The 20,904-nt window shown below is 36.8% G+C and overlaps 1 protein-coding gene across 25 annotated transcripts in view; it reads right to left on the bottom strand.

The window, feature by feature from the left end:
• Positions 1–20,904, bottom strand: part of DLG2 (discs large MAGUK scaffold protein 2) — a 989,662-nt gene that overhangs the window by 256,488 nt on the left and 712,270 nt on the right. For 22 of the 25 annotated variants that reach the window (XM_031505123.2, XM_031505124.2, XM_031505125.2 and 19 more), the window contains 3 exons: positions 19,622–19,766; positions 16,302–16,443; positions 1,605–1,760 (listed from right to left, as the gene is read on the bottom strand). In XM_031505123.2, coding sequence (XP_031360983.1) covers positions 1,605–1,760; positions 16,302–16,443; positions 19,622–19,766 — 443 coding nt within the window. The remainder of the gene's footprint in view (positions 1–1,604; positions 1,761–16,301; positions 16,444–19,621; positions 19,767–20,904) is intronic. The other 3 variants (XM_031505137.2, XM_077781319.1, XM_031505138.2) reach the window with 1 other exon arrangement.

The raw sequence follows: 20,904 nt of genomic DNA, 5'->3' as shown, positions 1-20,904 counted from the left end.
GAGCCCTCCAGAGCATTACTGATTATTGACTTCTATGTATGTGGCAGCCTTAATATAATCTTTTCCCCAAATTCTCTCCATACTGGTCATGTCTAGAGAGGTAGTTCAGCAAGGCACTCAACTCCACGGCTCCAGCATCCCCTAGAACCCACTCATTCAACTTTCTAGTTCAAGTTGGAATCTTTCTTTCTAAGGGGACCACTATAGGAGTCTTTCTATAACGAAATCTTCCATTGTCTCATTCTAAAACCTCAGAAGAACTGCCATGCACAGATAAATTACTCATACTTATACTCTACCTAAAAAACCAGAGTAATTATGCAATATAAGGCAACATTAGCAGAGAAATTAAAATATTATGGGTAGCTCTGTTAGTGCCTGCAGATATTTACACCTTTATAAAACACTGTAATCAATGTGTTTCACTCATACTTGCACTGGGCTGAACAGCTTGACTAATCACTTTGACCACTTTGATTAAGAATCTTTTTACAACTTCTAGAAGCTACACAGTTTTCATTCTAATAAACTGACATATTTTGCATGGTTTTACCACATCTGTAACATTATTTGCTAGTATTTGTCTTCTTGCTTTTAGTGGAGCTTTCTATTTCTATAGCATTGCAATGCCTTTCACAACTGTCTTCATAATCCCTGGGGTTTCTTTCCTGTTAGTGTATCTCACACTATTTTACCATTTTACTTTCCACTTACACACTTCTGCTCTTCCCAGATTATTCTTTGATTTGAAAAATGTTTCCTGTAGAAAATGTCTGTGATCAAAGCTCCAAACACAATTATTTCTTCTATTCTAGAATATAAAAGATGAGAATTTTTTTCCTAGCAAAGGAAGCACTCCAGAAAAATTGTGCCTAACTCTTCCTCTATCTCCCAAATATTGTTTGCAAATGGTTTACTACTATCCTTAGATAGAAAAATAGCGGGGTTATACTAGTGTAAGGTTTTGGATAGTCTGCTTTCCTTCATTAAATATTTATTAGGAGGCAATCACTGACAATGTTTTACGGAAAGATCTTCCATTATTTCAGTTATGGAAATGTTCATAATTTTAGCCTTTCCTAACTGTCCTCTCAGAGCACAGCTAGCCTAGGGAATGCTGAATTTTAGATGCATTCTTAACCCTGATTTGGTGAGGGAGGTGATTATTTTTTGCTCTATTTCTTCTGAATGGCTTAGACAGCTGTCCTATAAGCCCATAGATGCTCAGTGAACTAAGTAAGCACAACAAAGGAATAAAGTGACTGAATCAAAACAAATCACTACAGTTTTCAGTGAAGTCTTGGTCACTTTCCATACTCAAAGAGAAACAAACACTGAATTCAGTTGCAAAATGTGGTACATGTTATGTAACCTCTTTTAGAGCACCATTCCAATGGATCAAAACATTGCCTGTGTTCATCACTGGATTTTGGATGACCAAAATTATATACCAAGGCAGCATGTATCTCCCAGATGTGAAAGCATGGTTAAAAATAAGCACAAGCTGTAGAAAAAGATCTATGGTGAAGATGCAAACTATGAGATAAATCCAGTGATGCTCATGCACTTAAACAAAGGAGGTGAGGAAGAAGCGCATGCAGTACCTGGTGATCTCAGAGTCAGGGAGCAGGCCTACGTGGTAGTGGGGGTAGGGAGCTGAAAGAAGGAAGCTTTTGTCACACTCGACAGGGGAATAGTGCCTAGGAGAAGGTGGTTTATCACACAGTTTGTTCACAGTGCTGTAAACAGGTTCAGGAGGCCTGGTGATACAGAGACAAGAGTAAAAGATCAGGTGCATATTAGTTGCTGAGAATATTGAGAAAACACAGCAATCATTTTAAAAGCATGCTTAGCAAATCTGTCAAGAGCTTTTCAGTGGGGCTTTTCCAACAATTAAAGTGTGATGTTAAAGGAATTGTTAGATTTGATAACACTAGTGTGGCATTCAAGTAGCTGCATATAAATATACACAATACAAGTGGACCATAAAACTGCTCTGTGGGAAGTGCGGCACTGAAAGGGAATATCTTATCACTGAAGATGAGAAGGTGAGGCATTTTCCCCAATAGTATTTCTATTTTTTTTAATCTAACATCCACACAGCTTTCTGTGATCTTAATTTTGGGTACAGCATAGAAGAAAATGTTTGTTACCTGAAAAAGAAGTATTTTTTACCCATTAATTTACAATACAGATGAAGTACATATTACTTGTTAATACAACATACTCCTGTCACAGAGAGCTGGGACTTTGCAAGTAGAGCTGTAGTCAAATTGACCCATATCCTAGGATAACACTGATGGCAACAAACTGTGCGAGCAATTCATATCATTGGCAGGCAGTTCATTGCGTCTTAAGAGTTCTTTGCACTCTTTCCAGATTCAGCCTTCAAAATCTGATTATGCAGACCACATCTGAAACAGTTAACCTCATTGCCAGGGCTACTGCAATCGCACTTGCAGGGCTGCTCCAAGTTGCAAACAGCAGCCTGTGAAGTTAGATACAAGAAGAGCTTAAAACTGAAGTTTCTCTCCTGCTGCCGTGAGGCACCTGCCCGGGGAGGCAATACTTACCACAGCCCTGCCAGGAGCGCCTGGGAGAGGGGAGCAGGGAACGCAGCCTTTGGTACCGACAGCCAGGCAGCATCCGCGGGAGACAGCAGCGAGCAGTTTGTAAAACAAACCCACACCACGTCCACAGAGCATCTCCCACCTTGTAACCTCCCTGCCTTGGCACCAGGACACACCTTGGGCCTGCTGGCGCTGTGAAGCTTGACTCATTGTTTCCTGACATTTCTGCTCTCAAGAGTGCCAAGGGTCAATTGCTATCATAGCCACGCTTCTGCCAGAAGATTCAGGGTATGCCACTGCCTTTCATCACTGTCATACAATATTAGCTAGATGGAAATCTTATTTCAGAAGCCTGAAAATATGAAGAGGCCAAGAAGTTAATGAACTTTTTTTGTTCTTCTGGCTGCACTATGCCTCACATGGGTGTGGGTTTTGCTGTAACTTTCACAGGTACCAGAATTTATTACAATCGTGGATGTGCTGGCAGATACAGAGAATCTAATTTCCTTTGTTAGCTTCTGGGTTTGTCCTTTGGGGGAAAAGGAGTAGCTGCTTTACTTAAAAATTGGTCTTACTCAATGTTAATAACATTATTCATAGCAATCTTCCACATGATTTGAGAACTCTCTGTGCCTGAATTTCCCAGGGAAAACTTTACATTTTAAAAAAACCAGCAATTTAAGATTACCAAATATCAAAATAGCAAAGCTTTCACTCATTTGGTTATAAAGCATTGCGTCAAGCACTTAGTAAAATCTCTTTAAAAATGTTTAAGCTAGCAATCATTTTCTATCATTATATTTCACTTGTTTCAGAGAGCTGGATTTAATAGTTTATTTACTAAATCAGTTGTTGCTTTCAACAAAAAAAAAATGCAGATAAAAACTATTCTATTTCACTGTTGTCCAATACTGCATTTTATTCCCTTAGAAACCACTTTTGCTTTTAGGCAATATATGAAAGAACAAGTACAAATATCAAATATAAATGATACCTACTAAGAAAATTGAAGAAATATTGCCCCGGTGCAGGAAGATTAATAAAACCTGGATTCCTCCATGGCTTAAAACACTAACCAGTCCATAAAAAATTTGTTAGTGTCCCATATTCAAGTTAATTGTCTTCTCTCGGTTGTAGACAACATCAGTGTTGCTACCCCTTGGATTTATTGTGAATGCTCAAACTACACTGAGTCATCAGTCAGTGACCATCCAACCTCATGCTGAGACACAAATCATGCCACAGACATGGGTAGATATGAGGAATTTCTTTGTTAATTGACAGTTACAAGCTGCCTCCAAAAGCAAAATGAAGTTAAACATTCAACATCTACCCAGATATTGACACCAAATTAGTCCTTCAGGTATAAACAGAGTCCTAACAAATTGTCTTAGAAAGGCCAACAAATTTTAAAACATTTAGCAAATGTTAACGTGTTTTAAAACATTTTTGAAACATTTTTCACTCCTTTCAGGCTTCCTGGGTGGCAAGATAACAGGAAACCGGAACAACTCTGAGTATAAAGTCCCATACTCACGGATGTTATATAAGTGATATTGTGACCTAGTTAACATCATACCCCCTGTATTTGAGCTGCAGAGAGAGGTCTTAAGGTTAAGAAAAGGAATTTATACTTCATATTATTTTAAAACTTGCACTTTTTGGTTAGAAGAAGATTTAGGATATCAGATAATTCCAGTTATGAGTGCACTTGATATAAGGCCTATGAAGTGGTGTGAGATCACCACAGCCACCTGCTTCCCTTCAGATGTCACTTCAAAGTCATTGAGAGCATAGACTGCACTGGTCCTTCGGATACCTCTATCCTACTCAGATGATAGGCTAACAACTACCAGCTGCATAGCTGGGCTCTGACTACATGTTTTATTGGCACAGAAAAGCAAGAATTTGGAAAAAAAATGCAGTATATAACATCTAATGTCCAGGACAAGTATAATATTTTCTCTCTCAACTTGGTGTAGTAAATAAGAATTAAGTCGTGTAAAAATATTTGAAAGTTAGGATAAAAAATATAAAGTATAGGAATGCTTAAAATGATATGGGGCAGATCACTGTCCTGCTCAGACAAACTGTGTTCCATGTAGGCCAATAATCACAAAAAAGTAATATGAGATACTTGCTAAAACAGCCTGTCTTCAAATACCCTCCTCATTCTTCACCTTCTCTATGGCAAAGAAGCACTTAACTACAATAGTATCCACCTACTGGAAGAAAACACCTTGTTTCAAAAAAAGAAGATTGTGAAGACCACCCAGCTTTATTAAATAATTATTCTAATGCAGCATTTTCTCGTGTCATTTATATTTCTCCTCACAGAAAGAAGAAAGAACTTCTTTCCAAAGGGATCAGCCCACCTGATGAATTCTGTCTCGCACATCTTCTCCAGTGCTATGACAGAGACGGATTGTCCTCTCTCAAAGCATGAGATAATGAGAATGCTATTTAGAAAGAGTTTTTAATGTGCCATTATGAAAAAATACAGCCAAGGTCACCTCAACTTTCCTTGCAAAAATAATTAAGAGCCAAACTGAACATAAACATTGAGGCCTTACTTTATGATGAACTAATTCTTCAAATGAATTTAAAAACATGTAGCAAGCCATTTAGCATGCTTTAAGAAAGGTGTAAAGGATAGATATATATTATTTGAAGAATAATACACTGCAGTTTATGTGCAATTGCATCTCTTTCAGTTACAGCAGGTATAACTTCAGAAGTTTAATTTAAAAATAAATGCTAAGCAGTTTTTGAAACTTCTTTTTGAGGAAGAACAAAGAACTATATTATGGAATTTCTTTTGTCCATTATATTAATTTTTGTTAATAACTATGCATAAAAAATCTCCTTAAAATCCCAAATGCGTGAATATTAATGTATACATCTTTGATAATTGCAATATCTCTTTTAAAGCAAAATTATGTAATGTGGATCTACTCTGAAAAATAACTAACTACTGCAGTAACTTCTAAGTCAGACCCACTCCCCTTCTGCCTCTACACTGCTTATTTAGTGGCAAAGAGGCATCACAGTTCTCTGTCTTTATCAGTGAGCTAAAAACAAAGCTTTGTGGCAAATAAGAGCAGCAACTACTAGGTCTGGATTGACAGTAATAACTACATTAGTCTGAAAATAAAGCACAGAACAGTAAAGGGAGGGAACAGAAAATATAAGTAGAAAATATAAGTAACAGCATAGCGTGACTTGAACCTGCCCCAGCAGAGAGTTCAACTCACAGGACAGAGAATCAAGCCACTTAAGGCCAAAGGTAAGCTTTTAAATGGCAACATGAACAGCAGAGTCACTCTTCCAGCAAGAAAATAAAACTAAAAAAAAATGAAAACTGGAATTGTTATTCAGAACAGATGTAACAGCAGTGAGGCACAATTCTTACAGAAAGGTAGAACTAATTGGTGGAAAATATAACAGTGGCAGTGGGAGGTAGAAAATTGATTTAACACTGATTTTATTTATTTCTTAACAGGTTGTGTAAAGTGAATATTCCTTGTTGTCTGCAGTCCTTATTATTCCTTGATTATATCATCATTGTTTTGTTGTTTCAAGCTGACTTAATTGTGGAACAGAAGTTATAAAAAATGGCATTTTTAAAAGCCATTCTCTCCTCAGCATCATGCAGGGTCCTCATTTTAAAATTTATTTTTTTCTTTTTTTTTTTTTTAATTGTGGAATCCTGTTTGATAGGGATCAATTGCAAACACAGCACATTAAATGTTAACAGTATAACACTTTCAGGTTTTAAAACATTTCAAAACCTTTTATGATATGTAAAGAAACCAGCTCAGCTCTCACAGCATATTAAGTATGCAGAGCTATAGCCAGGAAACAATCTGAGAGAAAATGTATTCAATCTGAGAGAAAATAAATCTCCTAGTGCTAGAAGTTTACAACTCCTTTTTTTTTTAATAGCAATTTTTAATTGTATCCAAGTTATAAAAAAGACATCTAACACATTAGTTTTGCTAATATAATGTTGCAGGGAAGTAGACAAAGAACATTTTAAGAATTATTTCACTATTAGACCAAAAATCAATGGCAATTTAATACAAACAAGATCTTCCATTTTCAATTGCCAGTGATTTTCTATACATATGTCCTTCGACTGACCTACTTATTCATATAACCTTCTAGAAGAACCACATACCTTAATTGTTCAATAGGGTAGTTAGAACTGATAGTTGATTTTATTTTATAGGTTGTGCCCTGGCAATTTAAATGAGACCAAACCACTCATATGACAAGTTTATTTCAACTACATGAAAGACAGAGGAGAAGTATGAAGAGCTGGAGGAAAATACCTGAAGTACAGTATGTTAGTTCTTTCTGGAAACCCTAAAATTAATAATTTATCAGCTTTTCTGTTATTAACTGCTATTTTCATATGCCTTAAAGGTTTTTTTAACTGCAAAATAAGTGCTTTTTAGCACAGTCATGAAGATTAAGAATTGCCTTGTTCCTCTTAACAATACTATTTTAACATTTTAATTGAGTTTTCAAACTAAATGGCCTACAAAAAATCGTAAGTAGAATTTAGAACTTCTAATATTCTACATCAAATTCTACACTGATTATTCTTAATCATAAGGAATTAGGAAATGAAATGACTGCTTAATTTGAAAAAAAAAAAAAATCAGTAATGATTTTCTGTTGCAGTAATGGAAAAGAAGGCTGTTTCACACAGGAATGGAGAGACTGTCAGACCAAAGGCCAAAGTTTCCCACAGTGACTGTTTAGGAAACAGGGACCAGCAAAGAATGGCCCTTACCTGCTCAGCTGCTGAAAATCAGCAAGGACCACACAGACCCAAAATTAAATCCAAGAAGAGTGTAGTCAGCAGGCTTGTCCCATGAATCAGCAGTTATTCTCATTCATATTCGGACATTTTTATATTCTTAGGCTTCACAACTCCCTGTGGCACTGAGACCCACATTTGATTGTGACATACCCAAAAAGCTCTACGTTTGTGTACTCTAAGCCTGTTACTTGGTTGCACATTGATAACGTATGGTAATGTTTAAATAACCTTCTATTTGCCATATTTCAAATTTGGGAATGCATTGTAAACTCCATGTATCTGAGTTGTAAGAAAGTAGTAATTGTCCTTGCCCCTTGCCTTCTTTGTGCCATGGGTACTTTTGTAGAACTCTGTTTTGCCTCTCTCTGACACCTTTTATCTATACTGGAATTATTTATTATTTATTATTTATCTTTCCTTGGAAATAATGCTACACACTTGTTCACCCTCTTCTGAGGTTTTTTTTTCAGTTGCCTCCATGTAGGACTCAAGACTTGAATGCACAGATTCACAGAGAAAACCATTACATTTTGCATTCTTGTCCTTTCCTATCAGACCCTATTTTCATTCTTAATTACCTTTGTGATTGCTCCGAGTACTGAGCTGACAGTGCCACAGAACTAACCAGAGCCACCCCAAAGTGTCTTTCTCAAGTGGCAAGAGCTGTACGAAGGGTCGATGTCCATGTTATATTTTGTATGTACTTGAGGTTATCCTTTCCTCTGTGCCGTACGGAAGGCTGCTTACCATTTCTGTGTGTGCTATCACTGCCAATCCTGCTACCTCATTTCAAAAATCTCCATACAAACACTAAAGCTTATTCCAAAATTCGATTAGTTCATTTGTAAGTGTTAAGTACTAAGTAGCTGCCAGTGACTGTATTAGAAATAGTAATATCCTATTACTTGGGGATCTCTGACAGGCCTATTTAAATATGCAAGGATAACTCAGGAATAGGAGATTATCTGTGACTTGATAATGACTAAATTTTTATTTTAACTTAAATTATTCTCCTAAGTCAAGATTTATTATACTTGAAATAAATTTGGATAAGAAAATTAAATCTTACTCTAGGCAGACAATTATGCATCTGTTAAAGATGCATAAAGATTAAATTTGTGTATTAATTACAAAAAATATAAAATAGTTGATTTACAAGTTAGCAATTTCAAGCTTTAATCTAAGGAATGCATTTCACCAAGGGTCCAATTTACGGTTATGTAGATAAACTTTTATTTTCCGCTTTTAACTGAACATTTAATGTGTAACTTGAATAGTCTTCTTTTAATTAACTTTGTTTTTAAGAAACATAATTTCTTAGATTGATCAAAGACTAAACCAAGAAGAAATTCTATTCTGGGATACCATACTGGATTCAATATGTCACCAACTTAACAACTAAAGATGAGAACCCTGCTTGTGAGAGACAGTGAGTAACCAGTCACAGCAGCAGGCTGGCATCTTCCAGACGGACAGACAGACAGACAGACAATCAACTAACATGACAGACTGCCTGATGGAATCACACCCACATCATGCACACCCCCAGAAACCCTGGGTGCTTCTCCACTTTTCTAGAGGGAGATGGCCTATGCATCTTACCAGCAACTTTTCCTACTTGCTCTGTATCTCTGCTCCTTGGCCAGTGTACTTGTGCAACTATTGATTACCCCAAACCTCATGTGTCACTCTCTGAGGGATTTGCTGGTTTGGTAGCCTGAAATCCCTTCTCCACTACTGCCCTACCCCACTGCTTCTTTATGCCTCTTCACCTATTTTTCTATTATGTCCTGTCTTGTCCTGAATTCCCTTTCCAAGTCCAAGTCTTCTTATTAAAGACCAGCCTTCCCTTCTTGTGATTTCATTTCTCACATACCAGTGACAAGTTTTCCCTCATTTGCATGCTTATCCCTTGCTAAACACACTCCCTCTATTCCTCCAGTTTCTTCTATATTAAAATGTGACAGGACTGGGCATTCAGGGTACAGAACAGAATCCCTCCTAACCATGTTCCTGTGTCAGAAAGGGATGGTAGAAATAAGTACACAGGAAACTAGCTTTGGCCATTTAATGTTGTGCTCAATCATGCAGGCTTTTAAAAATAATCTAGCCAGCATGAGAAAATTGTGAGAAGCTTTGATATACTGCAGTGTGAGTACAGAATCTGAAAGAGTTCTACTGCAAAAAAAACCTTATCAAATAAGTTTTGGAGGAAAATGCACTGCAGTTTTCCCAAAGACTTTGCACCTGTTGACTTTTTCATAGCTTTGCATAAACACATTAGAAATACTGTCTGGATTCTATTTCATCATCTGCTATAATTTAACACTCTGAATATATGTATGGAATATTATGGGATTTAAAATATAATAGCACAGCAATATCTAACATAGACTAGAACATGAAGTAAGGTATGTAATTCTCCTTCGATCCTTTAAATCATCATACTGGTATGGTTAAAAATAAATGCAATTTAATTTAACAATAATGGTTGTTATTAAAATTACATTAGCAACAAGTTAATTTAGCATTTTACACAAAATTTTAAAGAAAAATGATCACAAAACCTTTGCTATCCCTAGATAAAAAATCCAGCTCCAGGCAACAGCTAAGCATGAAAATATTAACTTGAACATCTAATCTGCCAAATTTACAAATTATTTAAGAAGAGGAATAAATAAAAGACATCATCAGTCTTCCCATACTACTACATATAGTTTATTCTCCTTAGGGTAGAGGTAATATGCTGAGTTTGGGTTAGGCATGGTGAATGATTGTTGGGAGCTCACAATTACATGTGCTCCTATAACTCAAACCATATTTGTTGTAATGGTTTAATACTGGAAGGTCAAATCAGTGCATCAACAGAAACTTATAAGTGTTTCCATAAAACATCGTCAATTCAACTAGCAGGTTTAGGTAAGTAAGTAAACAAGAAATAGTTGAGGAATGCTACTTTTAATACAGGGAAAAAATATCTCCTTAGACTTCACCTTAATGGTTCTCTTTTCTCTCCCATCCAGTTCTCAGCACCTCTTCCCCATCCAGAAAATGCTATTTTGCAAAAATGCATGTAAAAAAATCAAACATGCCTTACACAGCAAAACAGATAACTCAGCTTTTTAATCCATGAATCTTTAATATCTAACCAGAGTTAAATGTTAAAGTGAATTTTTTATCAGCTGAAGCACAGAAGTTTGATGTTACCATTATCTGAAGCTAAAAAGGAATAAAAACTCAAGATGGCAGTTCTTTATTTTTATGGAACTTTTCTTGTTGTTGTTCATTAAAGACAGAAGAAATTAACCTCTTAAAGCCACAAGATTTTTAGGTTTTAATTAGGCTTTCATTTTAATATTTCTGAAAGTAGGAAGGCAGAAATATGCTAAAGAGAAAATTGTAACATCTCTCTCTGCTATGTTAGTAACACATGTTCCACAAGATGACAAAACCAAAAAAATATCTTTTTTCCTTAATACTATCATATAAAATTTGGTTGGAATGCATCTCTATAGGACATCTGATCCAATCTTGTGTTGGAATCAGGACTATTGACAACACTAGATTTTACCTAGACAATGCTTAAAAATCTCAAATGGAGGATATTTCAGAGCCCTTCATAGCAAGTACTATTTCAGCACTATTCTATCCATCTCATGTTTTAATTTCTTCTGCAATTGAAATCAGAACATCCAAAACCAATTCTTGTTGCCATTGGTGCTTCTCTACACAGAAGACTTTGGTTTCATCATCTCTGCTACTGAATGCTTATAGGGTGCTCTTAGATGACCCCTTAATCTCCTCCTCACAACACTAAACAAGCCCCAGTGCCCTCAACACCCCTCCAACCTTCACATGATTTAGGGCTCTCAGAATATGTTGGAGCCTCTCCACAATCCTCCTAAAGTCAAAGAATGGGAACTGATCAAAGGCTTTTAGAAAAGAAGGTATTTTTCTGCTGGCTATGCTCTTCCAAAGATAGCCTGGTATGCTGATTACCTGACTAGTAGTGAGAGTGCACTTCTGGGTCCATGTTCAGCTTGGTGTCTGCAGTAACATCCAGATCATTTTTAGTGAAGCTGCAATTCAGATGTTCATGGCCTGCGCAAGTGTGTGCAGCTCTCCTCCCTGAGATGCAGACGTCTTACTGAACGTTATGAGGTTTCTGTTGGCCAATTTCTTAAGTATACCAAGAGCCCTTTAGAATACATCTCTGTCATTTGTCATGCTAACCACTCCCTCTTAATTTATTATCCTCTTGAAATTTGCTGAGGGTGCATTGTGTGTCATGATCTAGGTCATTGATGAAGATATTCACTGATACCTTAGGTATCCCGTGTTCCTCTGCTCATCACTGGCCACTTGACACATGCTAAGTGATGATCATCACCCTTTGAACCTACTGGTTAAGTCAGTTCCCAACTCAGTGCCTTCTTTTAGTCCACTCTTCCTCAGCTTTCAAAGCATGCTGTAGGTGACTGGGTCAAAAGCCTTACCAACACCACTGCGTGCAAATGAGCATAGCCATGCTGGGAGAAGGATAACTAGCAAGGTAATGCAGCACACAATCCAGGAGAAACCCAAAAGGCTATCCACAAGGTTTCCAAACCATTACAAATCATACTTATTTTCTGATTAGCTGTACATGTTCATCCAACACTTCCTTGTGTTTGGATGAGAGGCTGTTGGAAGAGCTTTAAAGGGTGCTCCCAGTGTTACAGCTTTTCCTGCCTACAGAAGAGGTGTGAGAAATACCTTTGCAGCCACTCCCCATGATAACTAGTGGAGAAAAGGAATTACCATGTGTCGCACAGCAGATCCCAGAAACACATTAGTGGGAGTTATGACACGAGTCAGGTATGACTTTGGAGTCAGCTGTGTTTTCCCTCAGCAAAGAGGCAGCACCTGTGCTGTGGCACTGCTTGGTGAAGGGCAGCCACTCCTCTCCCCTCATCCAAGCAGTAGAAAGGAATCGGGAAAGACATCAGGAAAGTCAACCAGTCTGGACAAGCACATAGACTGCTTTTAGTCAATCTCTGATGACTATTCCAATTACCTTCTGGGCCCTTAAATGCCTGGCATTTAAGTTGAGTACTCTGGCTTTTCCTTTATTATCTGTCACTACATCAACTTCTCTCCTATTCATCACCTTTTTCCTTCCTCAAATTTTACCTTCATTTTTTTAAAGTAGCACACATCTGCAGAATCACTTTTGTTTTCCTTTATGACCCATGATGTTATGTATTAGCTCAAATCAATCAGCTTTCTAATTTTGTCAGCAGGCAAGCAGTCAAGCAATGCTTGTATGATTTTGTATTTTAGGTCATCAGAAAGCTCTTTGCTCAGCCATGAAGGCCTTCTGCCGAGTCCCTCTCCTTTCTGCTCAACAGGATGGTTCCTTCCTGAGTTCTCAATAAGTTTTATTTAGAAACCATCCATCTTTCATGGGCCCTGTGTTTCTGTGGCAGCATCCCAAGAGATTTTGCTAAGCAACTCTCCAAAAAGGCTGAGGTCTGCTCTTCTGAAATCTTAACAGCCATAACTTGCTGACTATCTTTCCAGACTTCCTTTGAATCAAGAACTAAGCCAACTCATGGTCACTCTGATCCCAGCTGTTATTTATCCCAGCTGGTGACATTCGCCACAAATCCTGTTTCTCCCCTCTGGCAGTATCAGGGATTGGTTAGGAACACAATCAGTGAATCCCCTGCACTGCCTGCACAACAAGTTAATCTTACTAGAAACTAAAACAAGCGGCATCTTACTTGCCACGTGTACTGACAGCATTATTAGACATGTATTTTTTATGCACTTTTGATCCCACATTCTACTAATCTGAACTTGTGAAGGTGATAATGGCTGTAAAAAATACAGGAAGCCAAAGTTTCCATTCTAAATGAATTTAAAATAAATCCAGTAAAATCAAGAAGTAAAATATGCCAATCACTGATAATATTTCGTACCAACAATACACACAACTTAAAAAAATTCAGTAATTAAGAGACATTCAGCTTCATTAAAATTTATGGCTGATGGTGATTTGTTACTTTTTTAACCCTTGTGCTCAGATGAGTTTATTTTTTATATAGAATGAACTAATTTTTTTTCAGGCACAGATTCAATATCAGACCAAAAAATACAAATTTTTATAAATTGAAACTTATTTTTGTTAGGCAAAATAGATGTATTTAGGTAAAAAAAAAAAAACCCACAAACCTCAGAATTGGAATGAACAAACAAAATAAAATATAAAACCAGCAGGAGGAAGTAGGCAAATTACATAGAATGTTTAATCATTTAAGCTTTACTGGTAGATTCAATATCACAAGTAAGTTAAAGGGAAGCTTGTCATCTGCCTCACTCAAAACACTTGTAGAGCAAATTCCAAAATTGCAAAAGCCTTTTTTAGTGGAGAAGTTACCATCTGAAATATTTTTAGCTGGCACAAATGAAAATCTGCCATAAGTGTTGCAAGACTGCATGGGTAATAAATTTTTTTATGTGAGCACAATGTAAATTAGCCCTGTAAACCTATTACAGCAAGAGCCAGGTGGTTTGAATGGATAGCACTGCAGTAGCTGGCAAACATCTTAATTATAAAACATTATGTGAGAAAACCTAATTGTAAATGCTGCAATTAAGGCGTCTATAGGTTTTACTAAAGTTATCAATATGATAATTGAATTCCCACAAGATCTTCTGAATTGGTCAACAACAATGCAACAGCATTGAACAGAAAGAGTGCATTCACTATTCTGAGTTTATAGCTGCGAAAATGACTGTGAGAATTAACTGCTGTATTTCACTAGCCCCACTTGACTCAATAGGCAATAATTAGACAAATGGACATTAAAAAAACCCCAACTCAGCAGCATTTAAGGGTTAAATGATTTGGTTTTTAAGGTCAGAGCTTCTTAGTCATTGTAGTTAGAGAAGAAAACTGGTCTTTGGCTCTGCTTGGTTGTCTCTCAGATGTATGTGCATGTCCAGCAAGGAAATGGCAAGAAGAGTAATTTGTCTTTAAGACTATGTTAGTTTTCTCTTTGTGCTTTTGTTTCCTGATGTGGCATATTAACTATTATCACTAATAAAATGAAGCTCATAATACCCTGCTCCTTTTCAATAAGTCAGAGTTAACACTTGTTCAGAAAGATGAGATTGGCATCTGATTTGTGCTGTGGCATTCAGAGCCTGCTCTGGTCACTCAACACCCTTACTTCTGCTGGTGCCACACACTGTCACAGAAGATCATGCTTGTAGAGTCAGCACCTCCTGTCAATACTGCCAATGCCACAAGAAGATTTTGGATATCAGACCTTCATTAGCCAATACATTAATTTGGAAATCCAGACAGGAAAAAGAACACAGGAGTGGAGTATTTCAGAGAATATACAGAGCTTCTCTGGGCATTTTTTTTTTTTCCCTCACAATAATGCAAAATGGACATTGGTATGAATACCTCAGACAAGAAACAGACCGCCAGTATTTCCTTTTTCTCTCAGGAGCAAAACCAGCACAAGTAGCTTGTTTAAAAAGAGTCTAAAAATATCAGCATAAAAAAAGGCCAGAAGGACATCCTAATTAATTTCAATACATATCCTGTATGGTTCTTTGTAGGCTTTCTACTGGGTATCTGCTAAACTGTTGGGATAAGAGTGTCACTGCCTTTCCTTCTATGACTATTTCTTCTTTTCTTCTTTTTTTCCCCCCTCGAAGTAACTAGAAAGTTAAAACCAGCTATATGATAACAAAGAAACATGACTAACAATGTTTCGTCACGTTACAAACCTTCTAGCTGTTTACATGGTCTTTTCATTCCCAGGACTGCTTATCTCCCTTTTTAGAATTAATCCCTTCACTTTCTGTGACTTCATGATGTCCTTAGTTATTATTTACTTTTAAGCCTGCAATTTTTTTTGCTGTTTTTTAAACTTTTCTAATTTTTTCTCAGGAACTGTGGTGCTGATGTCTCATTATAGAAGAAGACCATTCAGCCCTACAAGCTCATTGACAAAGCCTTCATTACTGCAACCCAGATATTAAAAATATTCTCCCTATACATGGGCGTTTGAGAAATTATAAGATCATTATTAGAACAGGTAAAAACATTGGTGCAGATTTAATGAAATCAATGTCTAACTATTAATTAAAAATGTAACTTCTTGGAGAACCATTTGGAGAAAATACATCCTAATTGAATGTCTCATAAGTTGAAGGAAATCAATTTCAGCTTTGCATTCTCAATCAAAACAAAAGAGAAACCCTTTTAACCAAAACAGGAAAGAGAAGTGTGGTTTCCACACATTTATGTCCTGATTAAACACTGTATCATGATTTAGTTACTCTGAATCTGTCTAATCCAACAAGTTAAACTGCTTGATATAGTAATCACATGCAACAAGAAAAAGCTGATGAATACGTAAGTGGATGAGATTCTTTGACTTGTAAGACACGGGCAAGTCATATTAGAGGATCAGAACAGCCTCCGCCTAGCACCAAAAAAAAAAAAAAAAATCTCATTTTCTGTGGCCTTAGACATTATAATGAAGGCTCATTTTCCAAACTGAACAACTTCTGTCTTCTAGGTGAATGGTAGTGTTCTTCAAACAAAAAGATAAATACACACTGTCTCATCAGTGACATTCAGTGTTCATCTAAAACAAGGCATAAAAGAACCTTCCCAGCATTTTGCTCTATGTCTTCTACCTTGAAATTAACTATACACATACAATTCTGCTACTGTAGGTCCATGCAGTAGTCACAATTCTTTAGGGATTATTAAAAAAAAAAGTCGGAATAGAAATCTACAGTATGCTGCATTTTATTTGAGATGCACTAAATGCTTAAATTATGTCCTTTATAATTTCATGAAAGGCAACAAATAAAGAGAAGCATCTGACCTGGTGTAGTCATCCTCCACAAGCATGTGCTTTGGAATTGGTGAGTATCTTCCTGGTGAGATAGGGGCCAGGGATGCCTTGTACTCTAAAGTGCCATTGTTTCCAGAAGAGAGTATATGATTTTCCATTGGTGGAGAATAAGCTGATGGTAAAAATGAACATTTCTAGTCAGCAACCTTAATGTTCCATTAGATTGCACAAGAACATAATTTTTTAAATTTAAGTACCAAGAACATGGTTCAATGCTGTAAATAAGATCAAAACAAACAATCCTGGCTTGAGCAAGCTTAAAATATAACAACAAATAATGACCATCTGGAGTTTTCCCAAAAAAAAAAAAAATTATTAGTAGTAGAAGTAATGATGGCTTATTTGCAGGGATTCACTCTTTAGAGGATCTTTAGTTTCTGAAGTGGGACTCTGAATAGGTCTCCTGTTTGAGAGACAGGAAACATTTTCTTCACTTAGGACTAGCAGAAGGAAATGCAATTAGGAAAGAATGAGATTAAAAGCACTCTTTTTGGCTCCAATGTGCAGTAATGGGAGTAACATAGTAAGAACTCAATGCAGGATAAGAGCAGGAATTTTATGTGTGGTAAGAATTATGTATACATTCAAAGCTGTTATCTACTAAAGGTGCCCAAATCCTCAGTATAATTGAAATTTCAGTATCAACACAGGTGGTATTTAGACCACAGAAAATTTCTATACTTAAAATATAAAATGGATGCAAATATCTAACTGATTAATGATGAAAGTTACATTACTGTGTTCTCTGTTTATATATTGGGTTTGCAGGGTTTGTTGTTTTTGTGCTTTTTACTATTCTTAAGTTATCTAGGACACTTATGACTGCAGAGATGAAGTAATAGTTGTCTTCTATCTCTAGTTAATTTAATTAGAAAAAGAAAGGCTAAATAGAAAAAGCAGTGTTACATGCTTCTGCAATGAGCTGTGATTAATTTTCTCATGAGAAGAAGATAGCTAAACTTTCTAGTATTAGTTTCAGTCTTTTTTTCAGATGCTGAGATACAGAATGCTTCAAAGCAAAATCTCTCTACAGGGAAAGGCCATTATGCATTCTGAAATACTCTGAACATGTAGGTGTAATGAAAGGTTCCCTGAGGATAAATGAATCTGTATGCACCAACAGCTTGGGAAGGGCTACTGCAAATCTTTTCAACCTTTACTTTCCCGCTGGAATTGTTTCTGTCTTCTCATATGCTGTTGATCTATAATCTGACATAATAAACCACACTATTTTAGACCTGCAAAATTATTATTTTGAAAGTATTATAAAGCTGGAGATGGGATAGGGACATTTAGCATTTTTACTTCCTACCCTTTGCTAAGATCCAGACCAGGCTGCTACTGAACAACGTGATTGCCATCTGTTGTAACATTTGCTAACTAAATGGGCATCCTCAGCATGGCTGAGCATACCACTGACATACGTGTTACAAAACCTTCCCTTCTGTTTTCATGGAGCAGATTGAATAAGGAGGATTTGGGATATTGAGCTTTTCCCTCAACTTTGTCAGTCCACAACAGCAACATTGCAAAAGTGCAGAAAAATTTAAATCCTTAGCATTTACTGCCCTTGGTAAATTTCCCCACCCTTAGTTTGCCTTAATTGTCCACAGAATTATTAGCAGGAAATCAAGATGGGTATGGGTTGACTGCTGAAGCTCTTGTCAAAAATTATATTTCCATCCAGTTGTTAGATGGTGCAGCTGGTCCCTGTTGGATCTGAACCCAAGAAAGACAGTTTTTAAGGAACAGCTAATGAAGAAAGGGAGTTTTCAGTAATTAATTGTTTAGACTAATGGGTATCAGTGGTATAAAGAGTGCAGTTGAAATGTTAAGATTCCTGTGAATGCCAAGGGGATGGAAATGCCTTGGTATGGACACCAGGAGGAATGACAGATATAGGAATGGCATGTATTGATAAAGCTAGATTCATCAATAAGTCATCAATACTCAATAGAATTACATGCAACTTACCAGGAAAGCCTACGCCCAAACTAAAACAAATATTCAAGCCACTTAGAGATGGTAGTGGGAGATAAAGACTAGTTTGGAGCCTAGGACACTCAGACAGGGAGCCAGCAGAGATCTGAGTAAATCCTAAAGACATGCATAGTAGGGACAGATGGCAGAGACAGAAGATCCTCATTGCTGTAATCTCCTTAAGAGTCCAAAAAGCACTCCAGCAAGGAGATTGTCAACATTATATATATATATATGATAAGGACTCCACAGCCAGCCATCAACCCTTGTACGTGGTCAGCTCAGGGAGTCCTGGGGATGCACCTGGATGCACATCTTTCTATATGAGTGCTGGACATGAGCCCAGATGCTTTTGAGTGCATGGATATGACACCCTGATTGAAATCAGTTAGTTTTTAAATGAGGACATCTTCCCTTCCTATGAGATATTTCACTGAGTTTTACCATATTATTTAAACAAATTTTCCTACGACAGAATGTGCATTGAATGCAAGGACAAACAAGGCCTTGGTCCTCTGGAAAAAAAAAATCCTGATGAACGTATATAAAGCTAATAGATAGACTGAGAATAAAGCAAATTGGACTAATGATTTATGAATTCTTCACAATAGGAGTAATAAAGCACTGGAACATAGAAGCCATGGATATACCATCCCTGGAAGTGCTCAAGGCCAGGCTGGATGTGGCTCCTAGCAACCTGGTCTAGTGGAAGGTGTCCCTGCTCATGGCAGAGGGACTTGAACGAGATGGTCTTCAAGGTACCTTTCAACCCAAACCATTCTGTGACTTCATGAGTTGGATATCCACAGAAAATAGGTAAAGTTTTGTAAGTAGAGCAGTGATTTTTACATTCCAGTAAAATATTTTATTCAAATATGAGATATATTTGCCTCAGGCCTCTACTAAGTTTGTACAAGATGGTTTGCTGCTTGTTCCAATTTTTCAGTGGACAGAGGACTCCAGGCTACAAATCTAATCATATTACAAAACGCATTTGCATGTACTTATTGCTGTAATCTTCACAAGAGTTACAGTTCAGTCTGATCACTTGGACAATGGCTAATTGGAATGAGCACAGCCATGTATCTTCTACATTGCTATTTTTGCTGCAAAAATACTTTAGCAGAGTTAAATTATTTGCAATATTTCTTGAGCGTAGCATTCTTAGGTGGCAATAAACATTTCATCTTTGTAGCCTTCCAAGCTGTTTCATAAACTTTAATGGGGTACTTTGAACAAGCTATGAAAAAAATACAATCATCTGACAAACTGAAATATCTCTTGTAAAATAAGTTGCAGAAGTCACTTACAGTGAGTAATATCTGGTGGGCCATATGGATCTGTCATGTAAATGGTGGTGGGCTTTCCAACTTTCAGATACACTACATCTGATGTGTTCTTCAGTATTGCTACTGCCTCTTCATGGGTAACTTCTTCTAAACTGTAATTATTTACCTTAGAGGAGAAATCAGAAAGGTGAGTTGAAATGCAGAAATAGGCACAAAAATGATATATCCTTGCAGTTTTCAAAATATTTGGAACATTGCTGAAAACAAAGAGCACTAAAGATTATAAAAGCAATACTGCTGCAGGGTAGAAAACGCAGTTTTCTTAGCACACGCATGTTCAAAGACTGATGTAGCAATACTGATACACAGAATCAAAATGGATCAAGAAGGCATTTAGTTTTGACAATAGGAAGGTCCTTTGTGATGTTCTGCTATTGGTAAAATCACCAATATAAAATTTTATTTAACAATAAATTAATAGCACCACATCAGTTACAGAAACTATCTACATTAATTCACCTAACAAAATATACTTCCTAATTCATCTCGTAACCTCCATAGCTGGGACCTCAGACCCAACACAACCAAATCTTTCCATCACTGATACAACATTGACCATTGAAATAAGAAAAGGTAAAAAACAGCATATAGAATATCTATAAGGTGCATGAATTGTAAAGGGCAGTTCCAGATGAGGAAAAGATATTTTTCATTGTGAAAGTTTGTCAGTTGTCTGGAAGCGCAGGAAAAAGACATTGAAAAAGTTAAGAGAATGTAGTACTAGTCCTGTGCTTTTTTTAGAAGAGAAAAACACTTAAGTAAGGATAGAAGTAGAAGACAACAGATAAAGTAGAAATGAAAATGGTGGCAGAAAGCTTTGCCTATTTATGTTTTACTCCCACAGAAAGAAAATCAAAAGAAAAGAATGTGAAGTGGTTTATTGTAGAGGCATATAAAATGTATTCACATATAAATCCACTGTATTCACAGAATGTCCACAGTAGGTCCTCCTATAAACAGAACTGTGAATGTTCCCTGCCACAAAATGTATAAACCTCCTGAATGGAGAAATTATAGGTTAGGGGCGAAAAAAGTAAAGGGTGTAGATCCAGGTTTCAGGCATGTGGTGTAAGACAAGAGAAACAACAGAATCACAGAACACTTTGAGTTGGAAGGTGCCTATCACTGACGTCAAGTCCCTGCTCCTCGCAGTTTCCTGCCTGAGACTGAACCATGTGACTAAAAGCATCGTCCAGACTATCCTTTAATTCTGGCAGGCTTGGTGCTGTGACCACGTCCCTGGG

This window comes from Lonchura striata, chromosome 2 (genome assembly GCF_046129695.1).
Source record: "Lonchura striata isolate bLonStr1 chromosome 2, bLonStr1.mat, whole genome shotgun sequence".
In the NCBI taxonomy this organism is placed as follows: Eukaryota; Metazoa; Chordata; class Aves; order Passeriformes; family Estrildidae; genus Lonchura; species Lonchura striata.
This window is presented reverse-complemented; position numbering and strand designations above follow the sequence as displayed.